At 33.8% G+C, this 25,443-nt stretch overlaps 3 protein-coding genes across 8 annotated transcripts; all 3 read right to left on the reverse strand.

Moving 5' to 3' along the window:
* Positions 1-5,361: 5,361 nt before the first annotated feature.
* Positions 5,362-7,134, reverse strand: LOC136200853 (3-ketoacyl-CoA synthase 4). The gene is made up of 2 exons (XM_065991331.1): positions 6,956-7,134; positions 5,362-6,884 (listed from the first exon to the last, which is right to left on the reverse strand). Exon 2 carries the CDS (start codon positions 6,859-6,861, stop codon positions 5,521-5,523), a length of 1,341 nt encoding a protein of 446 aa, XP_065847403.1. The 5' UTR covers positions 6,862-6,884; positions 6,956-7,134; the 3' UTR covers positions 5,362-5,520.
* Positions 7,135-8,092: 958 nt separating this feature from the next.
* LOC136200854 (uncharacterized) lies at positions 8,093-16,364 on the reverse strand. Of its 6 annotated transcripts, none has more exons than XM_065991333.1 (11): positions 16,229-16,364; positions 15,903-15,974; positions 15,739-15,813; positions 15,365-15,475; positions 14,815-14,895; positions 14,281-14,350; positions 14,113-14,204; positions 13,138-13,179; positions 12,965-13,045; positions 12,086-12,178; positions 8,093-10,602 (listed from the first exon to the last, which is right to left on the reverse strand). In XM_065991333.1, exons 1-10 carry the CDS (start codon positions 16,259-16,261, stop codon positions 12,107-12,109), a joined length of 729 nt encoding a protein of 242 aa, XP_065847405.1. In that variant the 5' UTR covers positions 16,262-16,364; the 3' UTR covers positions 8,093-10,602; positions 12,086-12,106. The 6 variants fall into 6 exon arrangements, with proteins under 6 accessions (XP_065847405.1, XP_065847406.1, XP_065847404.1 ...); XM_065991334.1 differs by lacking the exon at positions 8,093-10,602 and adding an exon at positions 10,829-11,112 and having other exon boundaries at positions 15,365-15,448; XM_065991332.1 differs by lacking the exon at positions 8,093-10,602 and adding an exon at positions 10,829-11,112.
* Positions 16,365-22,745: 6,381 nt separating this feature from the next.
* LOC136200856 (protein RADIALIS-like 3) lies at positions 22,746-24,060 on the reverse strand. The gene is made up of 2 exons (XM_065991338.1): positions 23,757-24,060; positions 22,746-23,018 (listed from the first exon to the last, which is right to left on the reverse strand). Exons 1-2 carry the CDS (start codon positions 24,017-24,019, stop codon positions 22,994-22,996), a joined length of 288 nt encoding a protein of 95 aa, XP_065847410.1. The 5' UTR covers positions 24,020-24,060; the 3' UTR covers positions 22,746-22,993.
* Positions 24,061-25,443: the final 1,383 nt, after the last annotated feature.

Genomic DNA, 25,443 nt, shown 5'->3' on the forward strand with positions numbered 1-25,443 from the left:
TGAATTGAGAATCCATTTTAAGTTTTCATTTTATGATATGAGTTCGAATTTTATGAAATGAGAATCCATTTGGGATTCTCATTTTAAGATATGAGCTCGCATTAAATAAAATGTAGTTTTTGCTATTTTCATCCTTTTTTTTAATCCCAGCCATGGTAATTCCTGGTGGAACCAAATCTATGGGTTTTCTGATGGAATCGAAACATCGTCCCATAATTATATACATTATTATGATTTGTTTTTCCGTATTATTTGTGGTTTTTTATATATCCAAATCAAAAGTTTGTTAAAAAATAAAAAGTAATACAAATAAATAAGTTGGTACCAAACCAAAACACTTATTATTATTACTATTTTTTTATAACTTTATTATTATTATTATTAGTAGGGAAAATTATAAAACTGGATCAAATGGATGATCCATTTATATATTTAGACCAATTACCCAAACCATTACCTATCTAGACTATTTATTTGTAACTTTCCCAAAATACTTTATATATATATATATATATAATTACTTAAAAATTTATTACTCTTTCTTCTTTCTCTCTTCGTTTCTCTCTTTGATTCTTTCTTAGTTTGAGAACTTGGCACTCCGTTTTTAATGATCGACTCATGTATACGTAAAATCTTTCTTCTTGGAACTTGGCACACCGTTTTATTATTATTTTGTATGTTTTCCTGGGATAATCTTTCCAGAGTACATGATTTTACTTCGCATTTTTTACAAATTGCGAATCCTGCGAAGGTAAATACAACTACGCAGAATGACTTTTGCTTCGCAGTTTTCACAAATTGGGAAGCAAAATCATGTACTGAAGTAGTATTTACCTTCGTAGGCTTCGCAGTTTGCGAAAAATACGAAGTGATATATAACATTAAAATCATAACAACAAGATTGCAACAATAATTATTCATTAAAATCATAACATTATCAAAATTTACAACAAGATTGCAACAATAATTCAAACCCTAAACAATGATCATAACATTGGAGTGCTTCCAGGCTTTACAAAAGCAAGAAAAATCGGCAGCGTCATACAAAATTAATAGCCTTTGGGAGGAAGTTCATAAGAAAAGGAACTAGAACACCCCAATCACCCTTCCCACTGTGATTGATGTCTTTGTATTCAAGCTAAACGGATACTTGAATTTGATGTCTTGGTCTTCACCATCTTCATCACATTTCAATCACCACTCACTGTGATTGATGTCTTTGTATTCAAGATAAGCGGATCACTGTGATTGATGCTTTTGTATTCAACCTTTACAAAAACTAAGTCATTTTAGGAAATAATGAAAGAAATGCTTCGTAGAGAGTGAATCTGCGAAGAAAAAGACACCTGGAAAAGAGTGAGTTTTACTTTGCAGAAAGCGAATCTGCAAAGAGAAATACACCTGAAAATGAATGATTTTGCTTCGTAGAAAACGAATATGCGAAGCCTGTGAAATGAAAAAAAAGCTAAAAAATGATGATTTTGCTTCGCACGCTTCGTAAATTCGCTTTCTACGAAGCAAAATCATTCTTTTTTAGGTGTATTTCTCTTTGTAGACTTCACAAAATGTGACGCAAACTCATTTTGTGAAACCATTTTCTGGAAAAAGAGGAAGATGAAACAGTATATATTTATAATAAACATATGATAAACACAGAAGAACGTCGAATAACGATGCATTTGATTCACACAAGAAGAAAGAAACCAAGAGACGAAAAAGAAACAAGAAGATGAAGAACCATGCTTTCATAAAAACAAAGAGAGGAAGAAGAGACTAGATGATGAAGAAATTCTTAGTGATTTGCACGATATAAAAGAACGTGAAAATGAAACGATAGACATGAAGGGGGATATGAAACCGATAGATAAGAAGGGGGAAGATGAAATGTTTGGGGTATTTTGAAAAAGTCACAAATATATAATGGTTCTGTTTGGTAAAGAGATTTTTGGGGCAAAATTAGAGGTTTGATCCAATTTAGAGGTTTTGACTAGTCAAATCTCTAATAGTGATATTTGGTGGAGAGATGTTTGAAAGAATTTATTGGGTCCAAAAAACTAATTTTGAAAAAACTCATTTTAAGAGCTTTTTCAATTAGTTTATTGCTTCATCTCTTTTGAATAACATTTTTACTCATATTTACTACCATCTAACCCCAAATAAAAACTTTACCATGTCCTTATTTGTCATTTTATACAAACAGTTATTAACAATCAGCTAAGTTTTACCAAACAAATTTACGCAATCAGTAACCAAAAAGGTAATCAGCTAACAGCTATTTGCTAAACATAATCATAGTCTAGATAGATAAATGAATCTCTCATTCCAACCAATTTTATAATTTTCACTAAATTAAAACATTATAAAAATTAGAAGTTGAACGTGCGGTCAATTATGGTTGTTGATATTGGTACTCAAGAAGCCCCTTTATTCAATATCAATATCAATATATATAATACTCTTCCGGATGTAATGATTAAATAAATCATCCAACACCAGAAAAAAATTAAAAAAATTCAAATTATAATCATGCGTTGAACACACTATATGACTATATGTATAGGAGGCATTGCAATATGATTAAAAAGAGCTTACTTTCATCTTGGAATTTGTCAAATTTCCATGACGATTCTAACTTTAATATTACGGCTGCTAAGTTGCTCCATTACATATATAATTTTCAATATCATACAACATAATTTATTGGATATAAAGTATTATAATAGTCTCAAAATTTCTCTTTATAAAAATACCTCAATTTTTTTAAGGGAAATTATAAAATTGGGTCAAATGGAAGACCCATTTACGTATTTAACCTATTTACTCAATATACTATATATCTAGACTATGTTTGAGTGACTTTCCTAAAATACCCTCAATATGTTTGTAATTTTACGGCGCAGCTGTCTCCCTCCCGTCCGACTTCGTGAATCGATGATTTCGCAAAGTATGCGAAGCTAATGTTTGGTTTAGTTGATGATTTTAATCCGCATATGCGAAATCTGGACGTGTTTTTAATAAAATTCGTGAAGTAGTATATAACAAAAAAGGCAAAACAACAAGGGATTCTAACATTAAAATCATAACATTATCAAAATTTACAACAAGATTGCCACAATAAACTCCTAACAAATCACTTAAAAGTGAACATGACGAATCTGCTTAGGAATTTTTCCCTGTACTGGAAGTCCAGACTTTTTGGGATGATAAATGGAAGTCCAGACCTTTTGAGATGGACGGTTCTCATGGTGCGCACCAAGATTGACACAACATCTCCTAGCCAATCATTTTAAAGTAAATGTGGTCAATCTTGAGGGAAATTTTCCCCTTCACCCAGTACGCCGCCTTTCAGAAAGGGATGTTATGTATTCAACCACTTTCAGAAAAATTTAATCATGTTAGGCAGAAAAAAGGACGATTTGACTTCGCGAAGCATGCGAATATAAATGTGCAGGGAAGATGATTTTACTTCGCGAATCGATGCTTTCGCGAAGTCTGCGAGGTCTGAAACGTGACGATCTACGTCGCATATCGATGATTTCGTGAAATCTGTGAGTGAAAAATCATGAACTTTCCTACTCGCAGACTTCGCGAAATAATCGATTCGTTAATTAGATCATCACATTTCAGACTCTTTCTCATCGCAGATCTTCGTGAAATCATCGAGTACGCGAAGTGATTTTTTGGAAAAACTCAGAGAAAACAGTAGATACTTACATATTTAGCGCATTTTCACCCTTAAAATCGACAATAACAATAAGATAAACTGGAAAAAATGATGAAAATAACGTAGAATAACCATTTCTTCGATGGTCACAAAAGAAAGAAACCAAGGAACAAGCAGGAAGATGAAGAACCATGACTTCGTTTTCTAGGATTAGGAAGATGAAGAGAGAAAGAAGAAAAATACATGGTGATGTGGAGAAATGATGCAGATTTCGCGAAATTTAAAGGAAGAGAGAAAGATTAAAGATCTGAGAATCATTTGGGGAATAGCAACCATTCGCGTAACCAGAAAGGGGAAATGAGAAGATGAAAAGGTAAAAGTATTTTAGGAAAGTCAAACTAATATAGTCTAAATATATGTAGTAGGTTCAGTAAATTGGCTAAATATGTAAATGAGTCTAGCATTTAACCAAATTTTATAATTTTACTTTTTTTTTATCCAATTAAATGCTTGATTAACAGAAATTGACACACTTTTTGTAAGAACCCCCTTCACCTAAAACCCAAGATCTAATGTTGGTAGGCTAAGGCTTAGGTGTAAACTGATTAACACCACCAAGATCCTTTTTTATTAGTGAAATTTTTAATTAATTAATCGTATTTGATATAATTGAAATTAAAAATGTAATATTTTATAAGTGAGCTAAATTAGATATTTTCTAAAAACCTTAAACTATTTTGATATCTTATTCTTATTTATTTAATTACATCTCTAGAAGGTCATTGACTCTTGGTAATAGATGTGACCCAAACAAAGGATTGACCAAGATGCAGTGCTTGGATAAGATGGATCAGATTATGATTATACCTCCGAATTCATAGGATTCACATTTTTTATTATTATTATTTTTTTTTATAAAGATTTTTTATTATTTTCAATAAACATAGGATTCACATTTTACTTGAAAAAATCCCAAACTTACGCTATCAAATTTTTTCTTCCCTCATGTGAATCTGATGGCTTCAGTATTACATAGGAATCCCAGATGTGTAAGCAACCAATTAATGAAGTAATTTATAAAAATGGTATCCTATATTTTTTTTTGCATGAAAGATTAGGACGTGATATTTTTACATGTAATGAAAAAAAAACTTTATATTATAACTGATTAAAAGCTTGATTATTGAATATTTGATCAATTATATAATCACACAGGCTTATACATTAAGCCTCTTGTTATTACAAGAGTTTGCTGTGAATATAAATTCATAACAAGAGTTTGCTGTGAATATAAATTCACCTAAAAAGAACTTTACTCATTTCATTATATATATATAAAAGCTATAAACTTTTGACAACTTGTGAAAAGAAAAAAAAGGAATAACTAATTGCTACAAAAAGAAGGAAACGCCTGTCAATTTATCATTAAAAGTCAAATTAACCAACAAAAACCTACCATTAAGAAATTTCCTAAACTGGACAGATCTAGAGGACATATCTATTTAGACAAGGAGAATTTTCACTATGTGACAAGAGTTTTAAAAACATCAAAGAAGAAAAATCAGACCATATTATGTACTAATATATTGGCATTACTGAATTTGGTAAATTGAGCTCATTGCAAACATGAGAACCTCAAATAACAATTCAGGAAAGCTTTCTGAGTGCAAGTAATCATGGAATATGAAATGAAGATATAATTGCTAATGCACACAGTTAATTAAAAAGAAAAACTATATCTTCACAGCCATACTTAACCAAATAAAAAAGAACAGTTAATTAGACTCCTAATGGACATTATGATGAGCAATTCAATACAATACAATAACATTTATATGATGTTCAGTCATGTTACCTTAAGCAACTAAGGTAACAGGATACTTATCTATGCAATCTTCCCAAGGACCATAAGGAGATGGCTTAACATTCTGAAGAGCCTCCCAGACAGCACTGTTGCATTTGAATCCGCTTCCAAATGCAATCTGCCATACGCGGTTGCCCTTCCGCATTCGCCTTTTTGCCTCAATGTAGGCCAATTCGTACCATATCGAGCTGGATGATGTGTTCCCGAATCGATGAAGAGTCATCCTTGATGCCTCTACATGTATAGGCATAAGCTGCAAGTTCTTCTCTAACTCATCAATTACAGCTCTCCCTCCAGCATGTATACAAAAATGCTCAAATGCTAACTTGAAATCAGGAATGTAAGGCTTCATTTTCTTATTGAAAAACTTCTTAACAACAAGAGTTGCAAAGAACAGAAGCTGTTCACTAACTGGAAGAACCAAAGGACCTAAAGTAGTAATGTTAGCCTTCAAAGCCTCACCAGCAATTGCCATCAAATCTTTCGATAGGGAAACGCCTGTTTTCCCTGCATCATCCTGTTCTTGATACACACAACGAAAGGCCTTATCATCTGCCCCACAATGAGTTCTCACAACATGAACAAGCTTGTATTTAGCCCTCCTTCTATCCCCAGATTTATTAGAAAGCAAAACTGCAGAACCCCCAACTCGAAACAAGCAATTCGGAATCAACATAGATTTCTTATTCCCAAAGTACCAATTCTGAGTTATATTCTCAGTACTTACAACAACAGCATAAGTATTCCTATGAATTTGCAATAAATCCTTAGCAAGATCAACAGCAATAACACCAGCACTACAACCCATCCCTCCCAAATTGTAACTCCTAATGTTACCCCTCAATTTATACTTATTCACAATCATAGCAGAAAGCGATGGAGTTGGATTAAATAAACTACAATTCACAACAAGAATTCCAATATTCTTAGGGTTCACATTCGTATTAGCAAATAAATTATCTAAAGCCCCATACATAACCTGCTCAGCTTCTTCCCTAGCGGCGGCCATCGAGGGCCGAGGAGGAAGGGAATGCATAGCTTCGGGAGCATAAGTTTCTTCCCCCAACCCAGACCGCTCCAGAATCTTCCTCTGGAACTCCAACGAAGACTCATCGAAATCTCCGGTAAGCCTCGAGTGCTCCATAAACCGGTGAAATGGAGCCTTGAGATTATCCGGAGCGCGATAGCAAGCGTAATCGACTAAATAAACGGGCCTACGTCGGGCCATTAAATAAACAGTAAGAAGGAAAACCAGAATAGCAGAGCCGATAATGATGGTGAAGAGATTGTACTGGAGATGAAGCCACAAGTGACGGAGATCGTCGAGATTCATTTGAGAAGCCTCGATTGAGGTTACTATAATCAAAGGAATGAAACATAAGGTGAATAAATTAGAGATTAGATAGTGGTAGCCTAGTTTTACGTACTTGAGATTCACACTCTGTAAGAAATCTGGAAGTCGTCGAGATTGTTGGATCCGAATCTCGCCAGCGCCGGTGGAATCCATGAATATTTCCGGTGGATGAACGGACCGGAGACTTGAGTTTGCAGCTATGTGAAGAAAAAGAGCGGATTAATAGGGAGAGAAAAAAAGGGGGAAACAGAGTGCGAGTTTGAGTTGAAAAATTTGATGCATATATATATATTTGAGACGGTTAAATAACTGTTATAATGACGTGGACAACTGGCCACGTGTTAGGAATATTGGGAGTTGGAATATACTCGTGCGAACGCGCGTAAAAGGTGCTTGCGTGGACAAGCCTAGTGGTAGATACTAGATACTAGACTTGGGCCACTCTGTCTAAGTTGCTAATTGCCACTTGTCAAAGGTCAACTCTCAGTTATTAATTCAAAAAAGTTCATAAAATTAGGTCATCAATTTAGCACAAATTGAATTTAAACTTGGAAATTGATAAAAATGGATAAATTAGCATAAAAAAAATCAATTTTAATACCTTAAGAGTTTTAGATGTGTTTGGTTAGAAAACTATTATTTGTCTTTTGTAAATAAAAAGTACATTTTTTCCGATAGCAAAGAATAAATGTTTTTCAAATAATAAACTATAACATCAAACAATAGTTAAGTTATAGAGATCTGACTTTGTCAATTTTGAGCTAATTTGTCAAGTTTTACTAATTTTGAGACTAATTTGATACATAAATTTCGATTTAAGTTAAGTTGATTTTATCTTATCTGGTAACTTCAAGGATCATTTTGATCCTTAATTCGTAATTAATTACTCGGGATAAAGTAAACAATTAGCTAAATGATTAGTGGTTGTATGGTCACTTGTTTAAAATGGTATGGAAAAATTATATTATATTAATAAGGGTTAAAATTATATCATTGTGGGATAAATATTAATAATGAGATTGTAATATTGAAAGTGAGGAACCATTCCAGCTTGTATAACAAGATAAGATTGTATCTACTAGAGATAATAACTCTTATTATCTTTAAGATAATTACCAGTATTCATAGAGATAATAACTTCAATTATCTTCAGGATAATTATGAATTATACTTATAGAGTTCTACTTGTATTCTTAGTCTCAGTAATGTATTAGGATTATACTTACTGTAATATAAATACATCTCATCCATAGAAACCCTAATTAAGAGAATACATTTAATCACTCAATATATGTCTCTCTCTCTCTAAACTCACTGATTCCTCTTTCTCTCTTTATTGCTAATTTCCACAACATTCAACATGGTATCACGAGCCAATTCTGGTCCGGCCTTGTCGAGTCCCCTTCCCCAGCAGCCGTCTGACTTTGGTACTGAGTATAATGTCGCTACAGCTTCCGCTTCATCACTGCAACCCTCATCAGGATGGAGGTTTGGTTCTCCTTTCACCACCATTGCACAATCAACAGTAACATTGTCCTATTTATTTGGTAATAATGATGATGGTTCTATCCATCAATCAACAGTAACATCGTCCTATTTATTTGATAATAATGATGATGATCCACATCGCTGCCAAACATCACAACTGATTTCTAAAAATTTACAACCTAACCAAAAGCAAGCTTATATTCATTTAAAACGTCTTGAACAACTTGACATTCTTCCAAAATGGATTTTAAAACAGGCAACCGTCATCTGTGAAAAACAAATGACTAATGGAAGGCGCACCAGGAGCAATTCTACACCCATGCTATAGAGATATTCGCTCATTAGCTCTGATCAGAGCTCTGAGCCCTTTAGCACACATAATGAAAAGGTAATGGGACAAATGGCCCATTAGCACACTAAGCCCCTTACCCGATTCCTCGAAACGGATGAATCGGTCCAAGCTCTAAACCTTTAACTACAATATGGTACCTGATAGATGAAATGCAATTCATCACTAAAATCACCCACTGTTCTCTAAATCCAAACATACTAAGGATATCCTTGATAAATCTCCATTCTAAATGGTCACATGCCTTGGACATGTTAATGTTAATGGCATTTGTATTTGGTCTTCTTTGTGTTCTCCGTTTTAAAAAGTGAGTCATTTCAAACGCAATGAGAATGTTATCGGTGATAAGCCATCTTGGAATGAAAGCGCTTCGAGACTCTGAAATCATACCCCCGAACAACAATTTCAATTGATTAGCAAAAAAAATCGCTAAAACCTTGTATAACACATTAGATAATGATATCAGGTAATTCCGTTTTTAGAATAAGGACGATATTTGTGTTGTTTAGACCTTATGGCAGGACATCTGTAACGACAAAATCTTGACAAAACTTGACAACATCCCCTCCCAGTAGAGACCAAAAATAACAATAGAACGTCAGATTCACACTATCAAAGCCCGAGGGTTTATCTGGATGCATACTAAAAACTGCATCCTTAACTTAATCAGCTAAAACTTCCCCCATCAATGCCTCATTCTGGTCTTCGGTGATAACATGGCTGATTCATTCTAAAACTTTCATTGAAAAAGAATTAGCTAAATGAAATAGCTCAGAGAAGTAACTAACCATAACATCAGGAAGAAGAGATCCCTCCCAACCATGCCAATCTCCTTCCCCATCTCTAATTCTCTCCAGTTTATTCATGTTCTTTCCGCTAAAGCATAAGAATGGAAAAACTGTGTTGGCATCACCGCTCTTCAACCAATGAGCCATAGCTCGTTGTTTCCAGTAAACATCCATCCTACCCATAAGCTCGAAATATCTCTTCTAGTGTGCCGCAAAATTAGCCATACCTCTAGCATCCTTTGCACTTTAAGCTAGACCAGAACCCGCTTCACATCCTCAACCTCCTTAATTTGCTTTAAAAAATTATCACCCCAATCTGCTAGATCAACACTGTAATTCTATATCTTACTTTGTAATTCTATATCTTACTTTGAACTTCCAATCTAAACCTCCTCAACCACCACTGGCTAATTAGAATCACTTAGCTAAAGATTCTCAAATCTGAAATTTCAAACCCAAACTCTCGTATTCCTCTACTGGAGGGTGAAAAATTGAAGGAGATGATCAAAATAATAATTAACTACCTTTACCAGAGCCTAGGGGAACATATCTAGCCAAGAAGCCATAGCCATTCATGTCTAAACGCTCATCCACCCAACCAACTGGCAATGCCTCACCTTCATACATCTCAATACGAGTGCGCATGAACTCTCACCAAACACCTTGAAAATTATTATGGTTTTAAAAGACAAACGTCCCCGTGTGATTACCAATAACAATTGCCACTCGCTCCGATATAAAACCACTTGGTAGATTATGTGCTTGAACCCAAATATTAGCATAAAACGGAGGGATCTATTTGGAGACATCTTTAGTCTCCAAGCGTCTGACAAGCAAAATTTTATTGTCAAAAGACCAAGGACCATATACTCATTAAGTCTTCCAACATTAATTTCACGAAACAACTGAAATACAAATAAATTGGAATTTATTTGGCGAATGTAGACACCCTTTCCTGGTTTCCAAAGAGCAGCCATAAGGTCTTTCGTAGTCTGAAAATCCACAGATTTATCTGACAAAAACTTACTAACAAAGATCAAGATGATTAACACTGAGATCTTCATCGGGCACAGTAATTCCACCATTCTCCTCATCCTCCAACATGAGATCAAACATACATTAATTCAAGGTTACTTGATGATGTCATAAATGTACAAAAGTTTTTTTTACGCAAAAATTAAAAGAATAACTTATCAAAGGATAACACATTCACTGTTCTTGTAAAGTGAGTAATATTTAGTGATACACACTCAGCTTTTAGAAAGCAACATAAATATCAAACTCACTTTGGAAATTAGAGGTACACATTCAGCTATGCTCATTTAATGAATATATACTTAGTTTGATATGTGTATAACATACATAAAATATGTATATGTTAACAAAACTCTTCAAATGCAAAAGGTAAAGCTATCACAATGGAAATGTTAGAAACCAATGAAATCACCCATATAATTTTAACTGAGTTTTAAATTATCTCATAAGTATCAAATGTAAATTTAAATTACATAGGACGGTGGATGGGGATAGCTCTAGCTCATCATATCCTAGGGAAACTTACAACAAATTTCCAGCCGCATGGAAGAAAATTTCCACTCCGCATCTCTAAAAGTTAAAACGAAAAAATTAGTTGTGATCATGGATGGTTTGCTTGTGTTTTAAAAAATATTATATAAGTGAAATTTTTTATTAGAAAATATTTCAGTGATTGTCAACACCAATTAATAGGAAAAAAAAAACTGTTTGAAAAAAATAAAATATTTTTCTCACTTTCTTTATATATTTTTTATGTTGATTAACCTACAATTTTTCATCTTTTATATTTTAAAAGAATCCATTTGTTTTGTGAAAAATAACTTCAATATAAATTATTTCCCTTTGTCTAATTCCAGTAATTATATATCTAAGCCTTATGATGATTCTAATCTCCACCCTAAAATTCTAATAAGTTTAGGTCGTCCAACGCTCACGACCAAGTGAAAACTACTGTATCTTATCCTACTTTTAATTGTGATAAAGTACAAAGTAGGTAAGTGATTATTAGGAGAGTAAATTTAGCCTCGTGTACAAAACAACACAATCTTAAACTTAACGTTTATTAGACATACAATTTCAAACAAAAGATCAAATTTTTCATTGACAAAAGATATGCAATTCCAAACCTTTTTAGATGGCCTGAATGCTAAAGTTAGAAGATAGTTAGAACATGAAATTGCATATGCAAATAAAAATTGTCATTCATTAATGAGGCTTAAAATTTCACCGTCTAATAAACGATAGGTTTAAGATTATATTATTTTATAAATGTAGATTAAATCCGCTCTCTCCAATAACACCATATGAATTTGCACCTTATCTCTTAGCTGTTTACCAGATGCCATTATAAACATTATAGGCAAATAGCTATATACGCATATTTTGATACACAGATTAACTATAATCTAAGCATAGTTTATCAACTAATAAAAGAGCTTCAATAAATGATTAATCAATCAATTTCATAGCTAGCAACTTAGGCATAGGAGAGTAGTGAGTGAGTGAGTGAGTGAGGAAAACAAGGATGCTTATTGGACCATACCATAAAGAATAGTTGAAGCAGCTAAAGAGCCTCCCTCAATAATTTTTCAGTGAGAGCTTTGGGGAGTCCCATCACACTATCAGTTGTCCCTACCTGCACAATATGCCATCTATCAATATGCTCATGGATGAATTATACCCCTAGTCCCTCAGCTTTGCCGTACTTTTTCTATAGCCCCTAAACTTCAATATCGGATGTATACGTCCATAAGCTTTACCTTTTACTAACATAAAAGTTTCTTAACTTTTAACCAACCTTCCATTGTAAAGTTGATAAAAATGATATTCGCAGTTTTGATTCCTAAACTTTTTGGTTTTGAGGTCATTATGGCATTATTTAGTTAGAAGAAAGAAAATGATTATCGCGAGAGAGCTCAGCAAATGATCTGAAATCGAAAACTTTCTAAACAACTTTAGTTCATGTCGTCAATGGTTATTTTAAAGCCGTTACCTTCATTAGAAACTTTTATTTTAATAAAGAGAAAAGTTCAATACTTTTATATTCGATTTTAAAGTTTAGGGATCATAAAGAAAAGTAAGGCTAATGTCGAGGGCATGAATGGAATGTACACATATGTTCACATAACAAATAACAAATTAGTCAATTGCCCGACCAAAGTGCCTCCTAAATTAAAAACCACGTTAATAGGGAAAAAAATAATCGATTTGGGGTGGGCCACTGGCACCAACCTGACAGTAACAGGGGTTCACATGGAATACCTATAGGCTTAAAGCAGTAAGTAAAGAATATTTTTAAGGACAAGCTTTAAGACACCATGCAACTTGCTTGTCCTTGAATGACTCCAATTTATGTACCCTGAGCAATGTGCATTTGTATATGATAATGGCATTATGTGTTTTATAGGGTTAGAAAACCAACCACTTCTTTAACGTAGGGCACTATTAAGGGGTGCTCTATTATGAGGCCCCCAGCAACTCTGAGCACAAGTCCTTCTTCAATCTATGCCACCAAGAAAGCAAAATAAAACTCCATTATTTCCTTCAATATAATGCAAAAGTAACATGTCCAACTCAACAAAACAAAAACTTTACCAGCTTATCAATGACTTCGTCTGGTATTTCATGGAAATAGATCTGCAAGGCATTAGAAACTAATATCAGACCTAAGGTTGCCTTAATATTCACAATTAGGAAAATAATAACGGTGACTTAAATTCAAAAAGATCAACTTATATAGAATACACTAGCAGGCTCAAAGACATTCCCAAAAGGAATAAAATAAAAGATGTAAACTTTGTGCAAAGCACAATATTTAGCAGCCATTCCTTGAGAAATTTGTCAAACACATATGATCATGCATAAAATTATACCCCCCTAACTCCAATGATTGATAACACTAAGGACCCTCTCATGTGAATTTTGACATGATGATGCACAAGTCAGTTTGCAATTTTTCCTTTCTTTTGTTTCCTTAAGAGTCAAAATTCCAGTTTCATGGAGTTTGGGCCATAAAATCAGAAGTTAAGTGGCCCCAACTTTATTTTCAGGGGCTTTCTATCAGGCCCTAGGGAAGGGCTTCTGCTCTAGTTAGATAACAAAAGCAGGGATTTGACGGTCAACCAAGAAACAATATATCCTTGCTCCAGAAAAAGAAAGTAGAGCAACAATGTAATTTAATCAACCCTGATTAAGAGGTAAGCAGAATGCTTCCTTAAGATAAAATGATATTCCTTTAATTGAAAACAGAAAATTTAAATTCCTATCTGCATTCTAAACATTTTTGCAATGCTATGAGTTAAACTCTAGGAAACACCAACATGGGTACTTCTACGGTACAGGTTCAGTAAATGGTATTTAAAAAAAATATGAGACATGGGTATGACAGGGACACAGCAAATTTATATATATTATAAAACTTCATGATATTTATATGGAAAATATATTATAACGGAACCCAATAATATTAGAAGTTTTCAAACATTTTCATTTCATCATTAAGATGCTTTTAAGAGTAAAACAACTCAACTATGAAGGGAAAAGATCAGAAAGAGTAGAAGTAAATTCTACCTCCACTCTGTCATATTCTACTTTACTGAATCCAGTCTTAAGATTTGTAACAAGAACAGAACTAACAGTTGCAGCATGCCCACCAGAATAACCTGCTTTTAATATTGTTAGATTGCTAAAGCAATTTAAGTGCAAACAACAAGAGTAAGAAAAAAATGAAGCAAAAACCTTTCATAAATGCTCGTGCTTCTTCCTCACTCGATGGCTTTTCCCTGACTGCACCTTCATAGACCACCACCTTCAGATTGTTCAGTAACTCATTAAGGAATAAACAAACAAATAATTCTCCATAGGAGGGTAATTTTGGAAACTTCATTTACAAGTACACTACTCGTTACCAGATGCCATTTATGGTTGAAGATACATGCTGCATATGGGAAGAAAGTCCTATGAAAATGAATGTATTCCCTCCTATGAAAAGAACTACGTTGACCACTCAAGACATTACACAATTTTCTCACAAATTTGCAAAAACTAAGCATCCAATCTGTTCACACATTTAACCACTAACCATCATCATCTATAACCATGTTTTTCCTATCTGTTGGATTTGATTAGTGTTTGTGAGTGCCTAGGATTGAGAAAAAATGCATAAACTACCAAATGAAAGGACTTTCCTTGACAATCTTGAATTATATGTAAACAACTACAGATACAAATGAGTAAATTAGGGATAAGTGTATCATAGGACTGGACTTATACTTGATCACAAGTAATTAGCAATGCTGGTTGAGCATCCTTTACGTGGTCATGCGCTGGAAGCCTTTGCAGGATGGCTTCAGCCTGAGAAGAAGTGTTCACCACTTAAGTTAAGGACCAGAGTCAAAGTTCAATAGATAACCAAAAGTCAACAAAACTGAGGATAATAATAGAAATATAAATGACACTATTACAAAGTTATACTAGTAATTAGAAGAGCGGCAACAATAACAAAATCATGAAATTAAGCATGGAGCAGAAGTTCGAAGTAGAAACACAAACTTCATTCTTGGTTTTAACTACAAGTATGATTCAGCAAATTAACAAACAAAACACAGGCCTATATTGATGATTCCAGTATGCACCATCTTATTTACCAAACTTCAAACCATACAATGAGGGAGCTTAGCTACAGCAAAATAGTTTTCTATTAACAGAAGACAATGTATCCTCTAACCATAAATGGCATTATAAATTTAGAGGAGTGTACGCTTGACACATCTTATTTACTACCAGAAGCATCATTGTCAATGAAACAAGGAACAAGACATACTGTATCCGCTGCTATCAAAATAGTAAATTCAGCATCCTTCTCTTGATTATTATCAGCCTGTAGCTTATCTATGATTGCATTAGCCTGAGATGCGGACATGCAGTTCACACTCTGTTAATCAATGACGCTTTAAGAAAATTCTCACTCCATAATTGAAGTCAAGAAACAAAACCAAACGAATAATTGACAGCGAAGATTGAGTAACCATAAGTTATAAGGTAAAATGCCTCAATATTCATGTCATATAGCAAGAATTCTATCCAAATTAAAGCACCTGAGTCTCTTTTTCTTAAGGCTTCAAAGTAACAACTAGAAATCATATGAAAATTAGACTCAGAAAATGTTCATATGTAATATAATTAAAGAGGCATTACCTTAGCCTCAGCAAGAGCCATTACCAACTCTTCTGGCTTTTCCTTGCGAATGCATTTTTCATCAATATCTGCAGACTATAAAAGAATGGAATCTCACCTTCAGGTATAAATAAGTAATTCTTAGGCGTCTGATCGGAAGCAAAAACAAGGAAGAAAGTAGTTACAGTCACTGTGAACTCGTATCCCATCTCAGCTAATATTTTTCTCCGTGCAATCGAAGATGATCCCAAAATTATCTGCAACAGTCACAATCCAATTAATTGCAACGCAAATGATAACTTGACATAGGAGTTTAGTATCAAAATAATCAAATTCCGTGGAATTGTAACCATTTTGAAGGATTAATTGCTTGTGCCGCAATCTAGTCGCTAGCTTTAAAAATTAAAGGAAGTAATCACTTCAATCCTCAACAAATATTCTGAAGCTCTGATTGTGCTACTAACAGTAATACGGCATACAATTTATTACTATTGTATTCGGTTTTAATTACCTTGACCGGAGTAGTAACAGCAGTTGCTTCCATCTCTCCGAGGAAGGTGGAGCAAGCGCGAGAGCGGGAATCTAGCCGGAAACCCTAAATGGTCGTTTGAATAATGATTGTTGTTTACGGGTCAATTGGATCCATATGGATATGGCCCATTAACAGTTTAGTGGATCGAATTGTTGGATATGGGTCATAGGGCCTTCCCTACTTGGCTTGGACTAAAGTCTTGAAATTCTTATGTTACATTTTCTACATATAAAATACAAATTATTTTAAATTATTTAATTTGATTTTTTAAAGGAATTAATTATTTTGATTGATCGATTTACAACTAAAGGGCTATTTACACCTCCTCGTGGGAGCTAGTGTTTATTCTCCTTCTCGTGGGAGTTAGGGTTTTCCTCATCTATCAATTGGTTTTCCTATCCGTTTTTGCATCTATTATTTCGACTGCCATCATCGTGTATTGCTAGCCGCCCCTCTCGCCTGTCTCCTGATCGGTAGTCATTATTTGTGAGCTTCTTTGGACTGCACGGTTGTTTTATTTCGAGTTTGTGGAGGGTTGATTATCGACTGCACTAGCTAGCAATGGAGCAACATTTTGCCGACTTATCACTTGCTGAGGAGGAGGATGAACCGTTTGTGTTCCCTGCTCCGGTTCATGAATGTGCTCCAACAGCGAATAATGTGGTGCTGATTGGAAGATTCTTATTTGAAAGAACAGTTAACTTTGCTACAATGAAGTCTCGTATGGCCGACATCTGGATGCTGAAGAAGGGAGTTTGGATAACTCCACTCGATACCAATCTTTTCTCTTTTGAATTTTTTTCATAAAATTGATAGTGATCGTGTTATGGATGGAGGTCCTTGGCCATTCGATAATAAAATGTGGATCCTTGGTGAGAATACTGTTGGACAGGCTCCGAAACAAGTCAATCTCGTCATGCTGAATATCCGGGTTTAGGTGCATGGAGTGCACTGTGGTTATTTTTCAAAAGCAGTGGATAAGAAGATTGGCACTTTATTGACACCTTCCTCGGATATGACACTACCAATGAGCAAACGAGTCATAAATTGGATTTTATCAGGGTTACTATGGACGTCCGGAAAGCTCTTAAACAGTGCAAACGAATTAAATGTTCAGATACAGACATCTCTTTTCTTCAGTTTAAGTATGAAAGATTATGCAACTTTTGTTACTTGTGTGGTATCTTGGGTCACACGGAAAGGTTTTGTGACAAGCTGTTTCACACTGATACTCGCTCCATTAAATGAGAATGGGGAATCTGGTTGGTGGCTCAAGCTCGACAAGGCTCTACACCCCCTATGTCATGTTGGCTGAGAGAACCGGGTATGACAGATGAAGGGATATGGCGCTCTAATGCAGGATTGGCAGGGACTATCACATCGGTATCAGGGAGCAGTACGAATATGTGCATGTTAGAAAACGAGGAAGTTTAATGCAGATATGTGTTCTGAGGAGGATGAGGGATTGAAGCTTATGGAGGCTCGAAAACGGAGGCAGGAGAGAGGCTCGATGATTGTGTTGGATGAAGAGCATGCATGGCCGACAAATGGGATACAATTAGATCGTGTGGTTTCCTTAAATTCTAAGGATTCTGCGGTTTCTGCTGATTTTGATACGGCGAGGTCTGTGGATCATACCCGCCGGCTTAAATGATGTGTTTTAACTGTAACTGTTGGGGCCTCATAACCCCCGGGTAGTTCGTGTGTTAAGTGAGTTGCTGAAAACTCACAAGCCGAAGTTGGTATTCTTTATTGAAACACTTGTGGAAAATGGACATATATAGAGCATGTGCTGTCAGTTTAATTTTACCGGGTGTTTAAGTATGAATGCCAGAGGGCATATCGGAGGACTTGCTATGTTATGGATGGAGGATACAATTTATGAAGTGAAAAGTTATTTTGATCATCATGTAAAAATGCTTGTAAACGACTCGGAGAATGGTGCATAGCGACTTATTGGATTTAATGGTGCATGGTGACTTGGAGAATGGTGCATGGAGACTAGCAGTTCTTGGTCAGTGGATAAAAGGTATGGAAAGTCGGGCAAAGCAGTAGTGACCGGACAGTTGGTCAGGGTAAACAGAGTCTGCTGCATAACAAAAGGAACTTTAAACTACAAAAACTACGATAAACCCTAGACTCGACCCAAAACCATCCAAAAAGCACCAAAGGTAAAAGAAAGATGGAAACTTACCAGGGGGCTGGTCGTATTGGAGGAATCGGTACGGGGAGTAAGAGTCGAAGAATATTTGGCCATCTCTACAGGAAAAATAAACACATGCAAATAAGAACAACAAGCCGAAGAAGGCCAGAGAGAAAAACAATGAAAGCAAAAAGCTTACCGAAGCTGGAAGGAATGAAGCAAAGAGAAAGAGGCAGAATTCAGGGGCAAATGCGCAAGCTATGGAAGAATTCTTCACAAGGTACACCAAGAGTGAGGAAGAGTAAGAAGCTGGAGAGTATTTTAAACGGTAAAGAAGTGTATTCAATATGGAGTTATACCTCAACTAGGATTGGTTGTTAACCCAAACAGTTAGAATTTAAAAGCTGATAGGTCATTATGATAGCCGCCGGAAAAGTGAAATGAAGGGGTAAAAACGTCCAGGTATCAGCTCAAGTTCTAAACTTAATTCCTGAAGGGGCAATTGTTTCACCTACAATTAGTTTGGGCTAATTGAGTAGTTGACAAACCACCAGAAAGGGTCCAAGTTAGAGAAGGTAAGCAAAAAAGGATACAAAAGCCCAAAAGGTAGAGATTAATGGGGATTAACAATGTACTTTCAGAACTTATTGACCGAAGCAAGAGAAACTCAAATATCAAGGATGGGATCGGTAAAAGACCTATGAGAAATTACGTGGAAAGACTAGTATCCTCTGGAGAAGGAAACATGGTCGTCAAAGAGAGGAGTGTTGTTAGTGGGCAGTTAGGGATCTTATTGGATGACAACTGAGAACAGTTACAGAACTCATTGCATTGAATGGAACTTACTGAAGACGTGGGTGGTTACTACGTGGAGGTAGTGGGAACCGGCGGTTATTGGCTCAAGTGAAAGAGTATTAAAGAGGAAGAAATCAAAGGAAAATGGATTCAACTCAAAAAAAATCAACAAAATCAAATCAAATCCAAATGAAATTCAAGCAATTCTCCAATTATGGAATTTAGCTAAATCTACAGTCTTAGTTTATTCAATTTGATCAACTTTCAATTTGTAAGTTATAGGTCTAGTCTCCCAACAATTCAACATTCAATCTTATTCAGTTTGATGCAAGCTATTTCACCTTTATCTTTCTTAGCTTTATTTTTAGTATAGTCATAATCAGTCTTCTAGATTCCACTACGAACTCTAGGCCTTTTTCATGTCCTTTAAGTCTTTTACACATTCTTTTGATTAGAAGTTAGATCTAAATTACGTTTTGTAGTTTTTTCACAAAACTACTAGCACGCTCGCACATAATCACCAAAGGCGTTAAACAACAAGCTTTCGTAATCTCTTTTGGTATGAACTTCTTGGATTAGACCCACATCCTCGATTCAGATGGGCTTTTGCTTAAATCTGTTTATTTGCTGCTATATCAAATCATATCATGAAAATAAGTAGAGAACAAAATTAAATGAAAATATTGAAAAATAATTAGAAAAATTCACCAACAACCAACCATGCAACAATGTCAAAAAAGTGAATTATAATAAAAAAAAATGAAAATAATAATAATAAATATTTTTTTTTTGTTCTAACCATTGCTTAGGCGACCAAAAAATACAAGGTGCCAAAAAACGTTCAAAGGGATTAATCGAAAAAAATCGAAACGAGACACCTAGTCTAGAGTTATACTTTCCAACTACCAACAAACTACTACTTCAGTGCTTTTCTACTACGCATCACTAGGGGTGAGCAGAACCGAACCGAAAATCCAAAGATCGAAAAAACTGAACCGAAAAAATTGACCCAAACCGGACCGAATTATATTTTGATTTGGTTCGGTCCTAATTTTTAAGCTAGTTTGGTTTTTGGTTTGGTTCGGTTTGGTCCGGTCCGGTCCAAAATCGAACAAAACCAAACCGAAATACAATATGTACTACTCTTAATTTTAAGGTTTTAAATTAATTAACTAATTATATATAGAAAAGAAAAAACAATTAAACATGTTTTTTCTCTCTCAACTAATTATATATACAAAAGAAAAACTAATTAGATGATTATTTTCTTTATATAATTGTTTAGTTAGTGAAGGTACAAGTAGTTGTAGGTCTCTAGTTCTTTGTTTGGTCCAAACATGAACCAAACCGGACTGGACCGAAATAATTTGGTTTGGTCTAGACCAAACCGACTTATAATTTGGTTTGGTTCTAAAAAATAGAGGTAATTTGATTCGGTCCAATTCGGTTTGGTTCGGTTTTTGGACCGAACCGGACCATGCTCACCCTTACGCATCATGTCCTAAATCTAGAAATTTCATAACAAGAAAATGTACTTTTTCTTGGCACATCACTCACCTCCTAGCATTTTTAAGAAACAAAGCACAATATCACACTCCTCCTTTTAAGCAGAACATCATACCATGTCATCCACCTCATGTGAACTTCACTGTATTAAGAGATCTTCATCTTCCTCAACTAGTTCCATCATTACTATTTTGAAGCAATACCTCAACTCTTCAAATTGCTTATAGTCCTATTTTCAACGAGATAACAAAGCACATTGTATCGAATTTCAAGTCATACGAGAAAGGGTTCAATATTATTTAATACCAATCCCCTTTCATTTACGACTTGTTGATCTTTTCACTAAAACTCAACACTCTCCTCAGTTGAAGTTTTTCCGTTCCAAACTCGGCTTGTTCAACCCTTCCTAACCAAGTTTGAAAGACTGGGGGAGGGGGTTAACAATAGTAATTAACCATCTATCATTACCACCGAAGAGCTGAAACCAACTAAAATTTATTGAAAACAACAAATGAAATCATCTGAAACTGAGTGAAAATCACTGAGTGTCACTATCAGCACTCTTGATCTCTGGCATGTCATCAATCCTCCTCGAAGTAATAACAACCAATACCGTTTGTGACAATCTAGGCCAATGATTAGTCTCGTCATGTGCTGTTAAATCTAATTAATTTTATTAATTTGTAATGAAACAAGATTACTATAATTGCTAAGGGTTGTTAGTGAAATGGAGTGGAGATAAGGTGAAGGACCATAAATATATACGGAATATAGTATATCACGAGCACTTATATATATGATCTATCATGAGCTGTTTGCCACTCTTCTTCCCCAAATTAAAATCATATCAAACAAAACAAAACACATTTATTAATGTTTTGTTTGGTTAATTTCATTTATTTTCAACCCTTTTTCTACTTAATCAAGTCATTACCCAAATGTTAATAATTCATCTTTCTATGTCTTGTAAAGAGAATGTTCATATCCTCTCTTTACAACTTAAAGTTACTTCACTTTTCCATATCACTGTCACTTTACACTTGTCAGAGGAGAGCGTTAACGTTTACGTGTTCCAGTGCAATTTTAAAGTTCATTAATAAATAATGTTTTTTATTCTATGTGTTGGTTGTCCTCTACTGTCCGTTTTGACCACCCAATAAAACTTGCAATTGCACATTTTCCATTAATAAAAAAAACTCATATTCCGTTAATAAAGCTTGGAATTACACCTTATAATACAAGTTACGTTTAAAATTAGATTATTTTATATATGAAAGCTAATTTTACCTCTTAATGTTGGTAAATTGGATCAATTTCAAACATTATTATAAAACACAGATATTTTGTTCCTTATTCTACATCAATTGCATTATATAAAAAAATCATATTTTTTGTTATTTAATAATATAATTTGAGACTAATATATTTAAATTCCGCGAAATATTTGATTTTTTTTGTCTAATCATACAAAATACAGTATATTTTTTTTAATTTTTTTTCACGTCTAATTATATGTTTGTGATCTATTACTAATTAGTGATAAAATGACGCACATGTGAAGTGTATATGATAATATTCATGTCCAAGCACACAGTTTGATGATTATTTCTCAAATTGATCCAATTTGTCAACGTTAGAGATAAAATTGTTCTTGACGGCTAATGTTATGGATAAAATTGCACAATTTTAGACGTTGTGGTAAAATTTTAGCTATAAAAAAGAGTATTTTTGCAACTTATCTCAAAATAAAATGATTTATTGATATGGTATCAACGTATAGGGCTTCTAGAAGAACTTCTAATGTACACCCGGCGTAATACACCCTACTAATCAAAAGAGTGATGGATACCAATTCATGAAAGATGATTGGTGTTACGAAATAAATATGTACAAATAACATTATTTGATTGGACGAATATATTGCACCACGGCTATATTATTTATTAATAACAACTTTATTTGAAACAATTTCTTGACATTAGCATTGGAAATAAATAAACATTGAAACTAACATAAATATGGGTAGGAATGCATTATAGTAGTCTAGGGGTATTTCATGGAAAAAAAGAGTCATTAACATCATTACTGAACATATGGTACATCTTAAGGAAATATTTCACAATTTCATGCTGAGATCAGAAATTAACAATATGACACATAATTAATGCTTAATTAGTATATTATACAATGAACCACTTCTTCTTCTTCTTCAGGGACTGGAATTGCTTAATTAAGCTTAATTAATTACTTAATTAGTCAAACCTAATTATGGATTCTTATTCATCAATTTTCATTCCTCACTACTGCAGCTTTAGACTCTTGAACCTGCATCAAAATAATTAAAAACAAAAAAACATCAGCCTTGAAAATGTAATAACTTAAGACAACCATAATTTTACAACGGCGGAGATAATAATAAAAACTATTTTTAAACTTCTCGACATAGTATCAGAATCTTTAATTAGAATCTTCACAACTCAATATACTAATGAAGTTTAAACACAATGTAGAGTGAGTTTAAACTTTATATTATAAATGCTTCAAATATAAAGATGCATTTTATGTTCGCTTGTGATAATAATGAAAGCTAGATTAAAATTCTTGAAACGGTGAGAGATGATAATAAAAGCTATTCTTTTATCTATCAACTTAATACTTTTGGATCAAATGCGTGAATGCCAACTAGACATGAAGAATGAACAACGTAGACTCATCTTACCGTTGAAATTAAATTAACAAATATTCTTGAATTTTATCTATCAATTTAATTTTTTTGGGTCAAATAGGCGAATCCAACTAGGCTGGAAACGTGAACAATACAGACTCATCTTATTATTAAAATTAAATCAACAAATGGGTTGTCAGAATCAAAGACGCTCTGACAATTAAACAAAAATTCTAAGCTGATAGTTAAGGTGTCCAATAATAGTTTTTATATTAAAAACTAATAATGTGACTTATATTGTACACGACTTTAAATCCATAAGTCTATGTTGTACACACTTTAAAGTGTGCAGTATGTGTCAGAAATAATAATAATTTTTTTTTTTTTTTGAAATATACCTTTGTTCTTCATCGATGAAGTTGGAGTAACCTTTGGAAGAAAGTCCAGCTTTTCTGTAATTAGGCAAAGGAACATGACCAGCTTCAATCTGCCTTACATCTTCAACCAACATTTCATAATGTCTCTTAACTTCCTCAACTGTTTTGCCTCCGACAGCTCTGGCTAGGTTGTTCCACCGGTCCGGCGAGTCCTGGTCGTAAATGGCTAGAGCATTTTCAAACAACTTGTTTTGCTTTGGAGTCCAAGATGAGCTTGAAGCCATGGCGATTCCTCAATATACTGAAACAGAGAGATGGAATTGAATAAATGGTATGGTGTGAGCTTAGAGTCAGCTATTTGCTTCTATTTATAATGGGAGAACCTCTTTTTTATCGGTTACAAAAAGTTAAGGATAGGTGGGGTAGCTCCAGGGGTTACTAGAGGTTTAACATGTTTGCAGTCGCACTTCCGCACATACTAATTTTTATGTGGTCAGTAGCTCACCAGGTGAATTTGGTCGGTCACTGTTAGATCTAAAAGGTATAAATTTTAGCTTTATAATTATTTTAATCTCAACTATAGGATTTTAATAAGTGTAAATTTAACGGTAACTGATCAAATTTGTTTGATCCGTCACTGACTAGGTGAAAACCACCGAGTGACTCGAATAATATGATAATAGATCTAAATGGGAGTGTTCAGAAACGGATTAAGATGAAGTTGAGAGGAACCTCGTGCACCTACTAGTGGTCCAAAAACCCTATTATAAAGTAAAAGTATCCATTTTTTTTAATTAAACACATATTGACACTATAACAATGACCGATAAAAAGTTTTTTTTTTTGAATAAAATTAGAAGTTTGAACCATTTTAGAAGTTTTACCTAGTCAAACTTCTAATATTCTAATAGTTTGGTGAAGAGAAGTTATTGCTCAATCTCTTTTGAATAACATATTTACCCTTAAGTACTATCATTTAACCCTAAATAAAAGTTTTTATTATGTCTTTATTTATCATTTTATACAAATAGCTATTAACAAGTAGTTAAATTTTACAAAGCAAGTTTACATAATCAACTAGTTAAATTAACTAATCTAAAAGATAATCAGCTAACCGATAATATAATCATCTAATAGCAGACAACTAACAATATTTGCTAAATAGAACCAATATGTGAACTCATACATGACTTTCTTAATGTTGAGTCAACCTCATAAAAAAATGTGAAAGCAGATGAAAAAGGAATAGAATGAAAAGGGGAGAAAGAATATGGGGCGGGTGGACTTTTATATTTGGGTGAATTTTTTGAATCCCGATTTCTTACTTTTTAAAAACAAGGTACAAGGTATAATGATTAAATTTAATCATAACATTAAAAAAAAATGCATATTTAGTTATTATAATATATAAAATGGTATAAATTTAATTCTAAATAAGGTCAGTCTTAGTTATATATTATTGAATGATTTAACCATTATTTAACAGTCACTTTAGACATTCCAAACATTAATACTGATATAATTATAGAAAAAAAAACATATTAAAATATTAAGTCTGTCACAGATAAGTTAATTACAATTATTTTTATCAAAGTATCTAAAATATTTATTGTGTTACTAATTCCGTTACAAATAATCAATTAGTCTATCTATAAACTTGTTTAGAAGATCTAATGTGATAGTTAAATAACAGTCAAACTAATCGTTT

Source organism: Euphorbia lathyris, chromosome 7, assembly GCF_963576675.1.
Source record: "Euphorbia lathyris chromosome 7, ddEupLath1.1, whole genome shotgun sequence".
NCBI classification, from domain to species: Eukaryota; Viridiplantae; Streptophyta; class Magnoliopsida; order Malpighiales; family Euphorbiaceae; genus Euphorbia; species Euphorbia lathyris.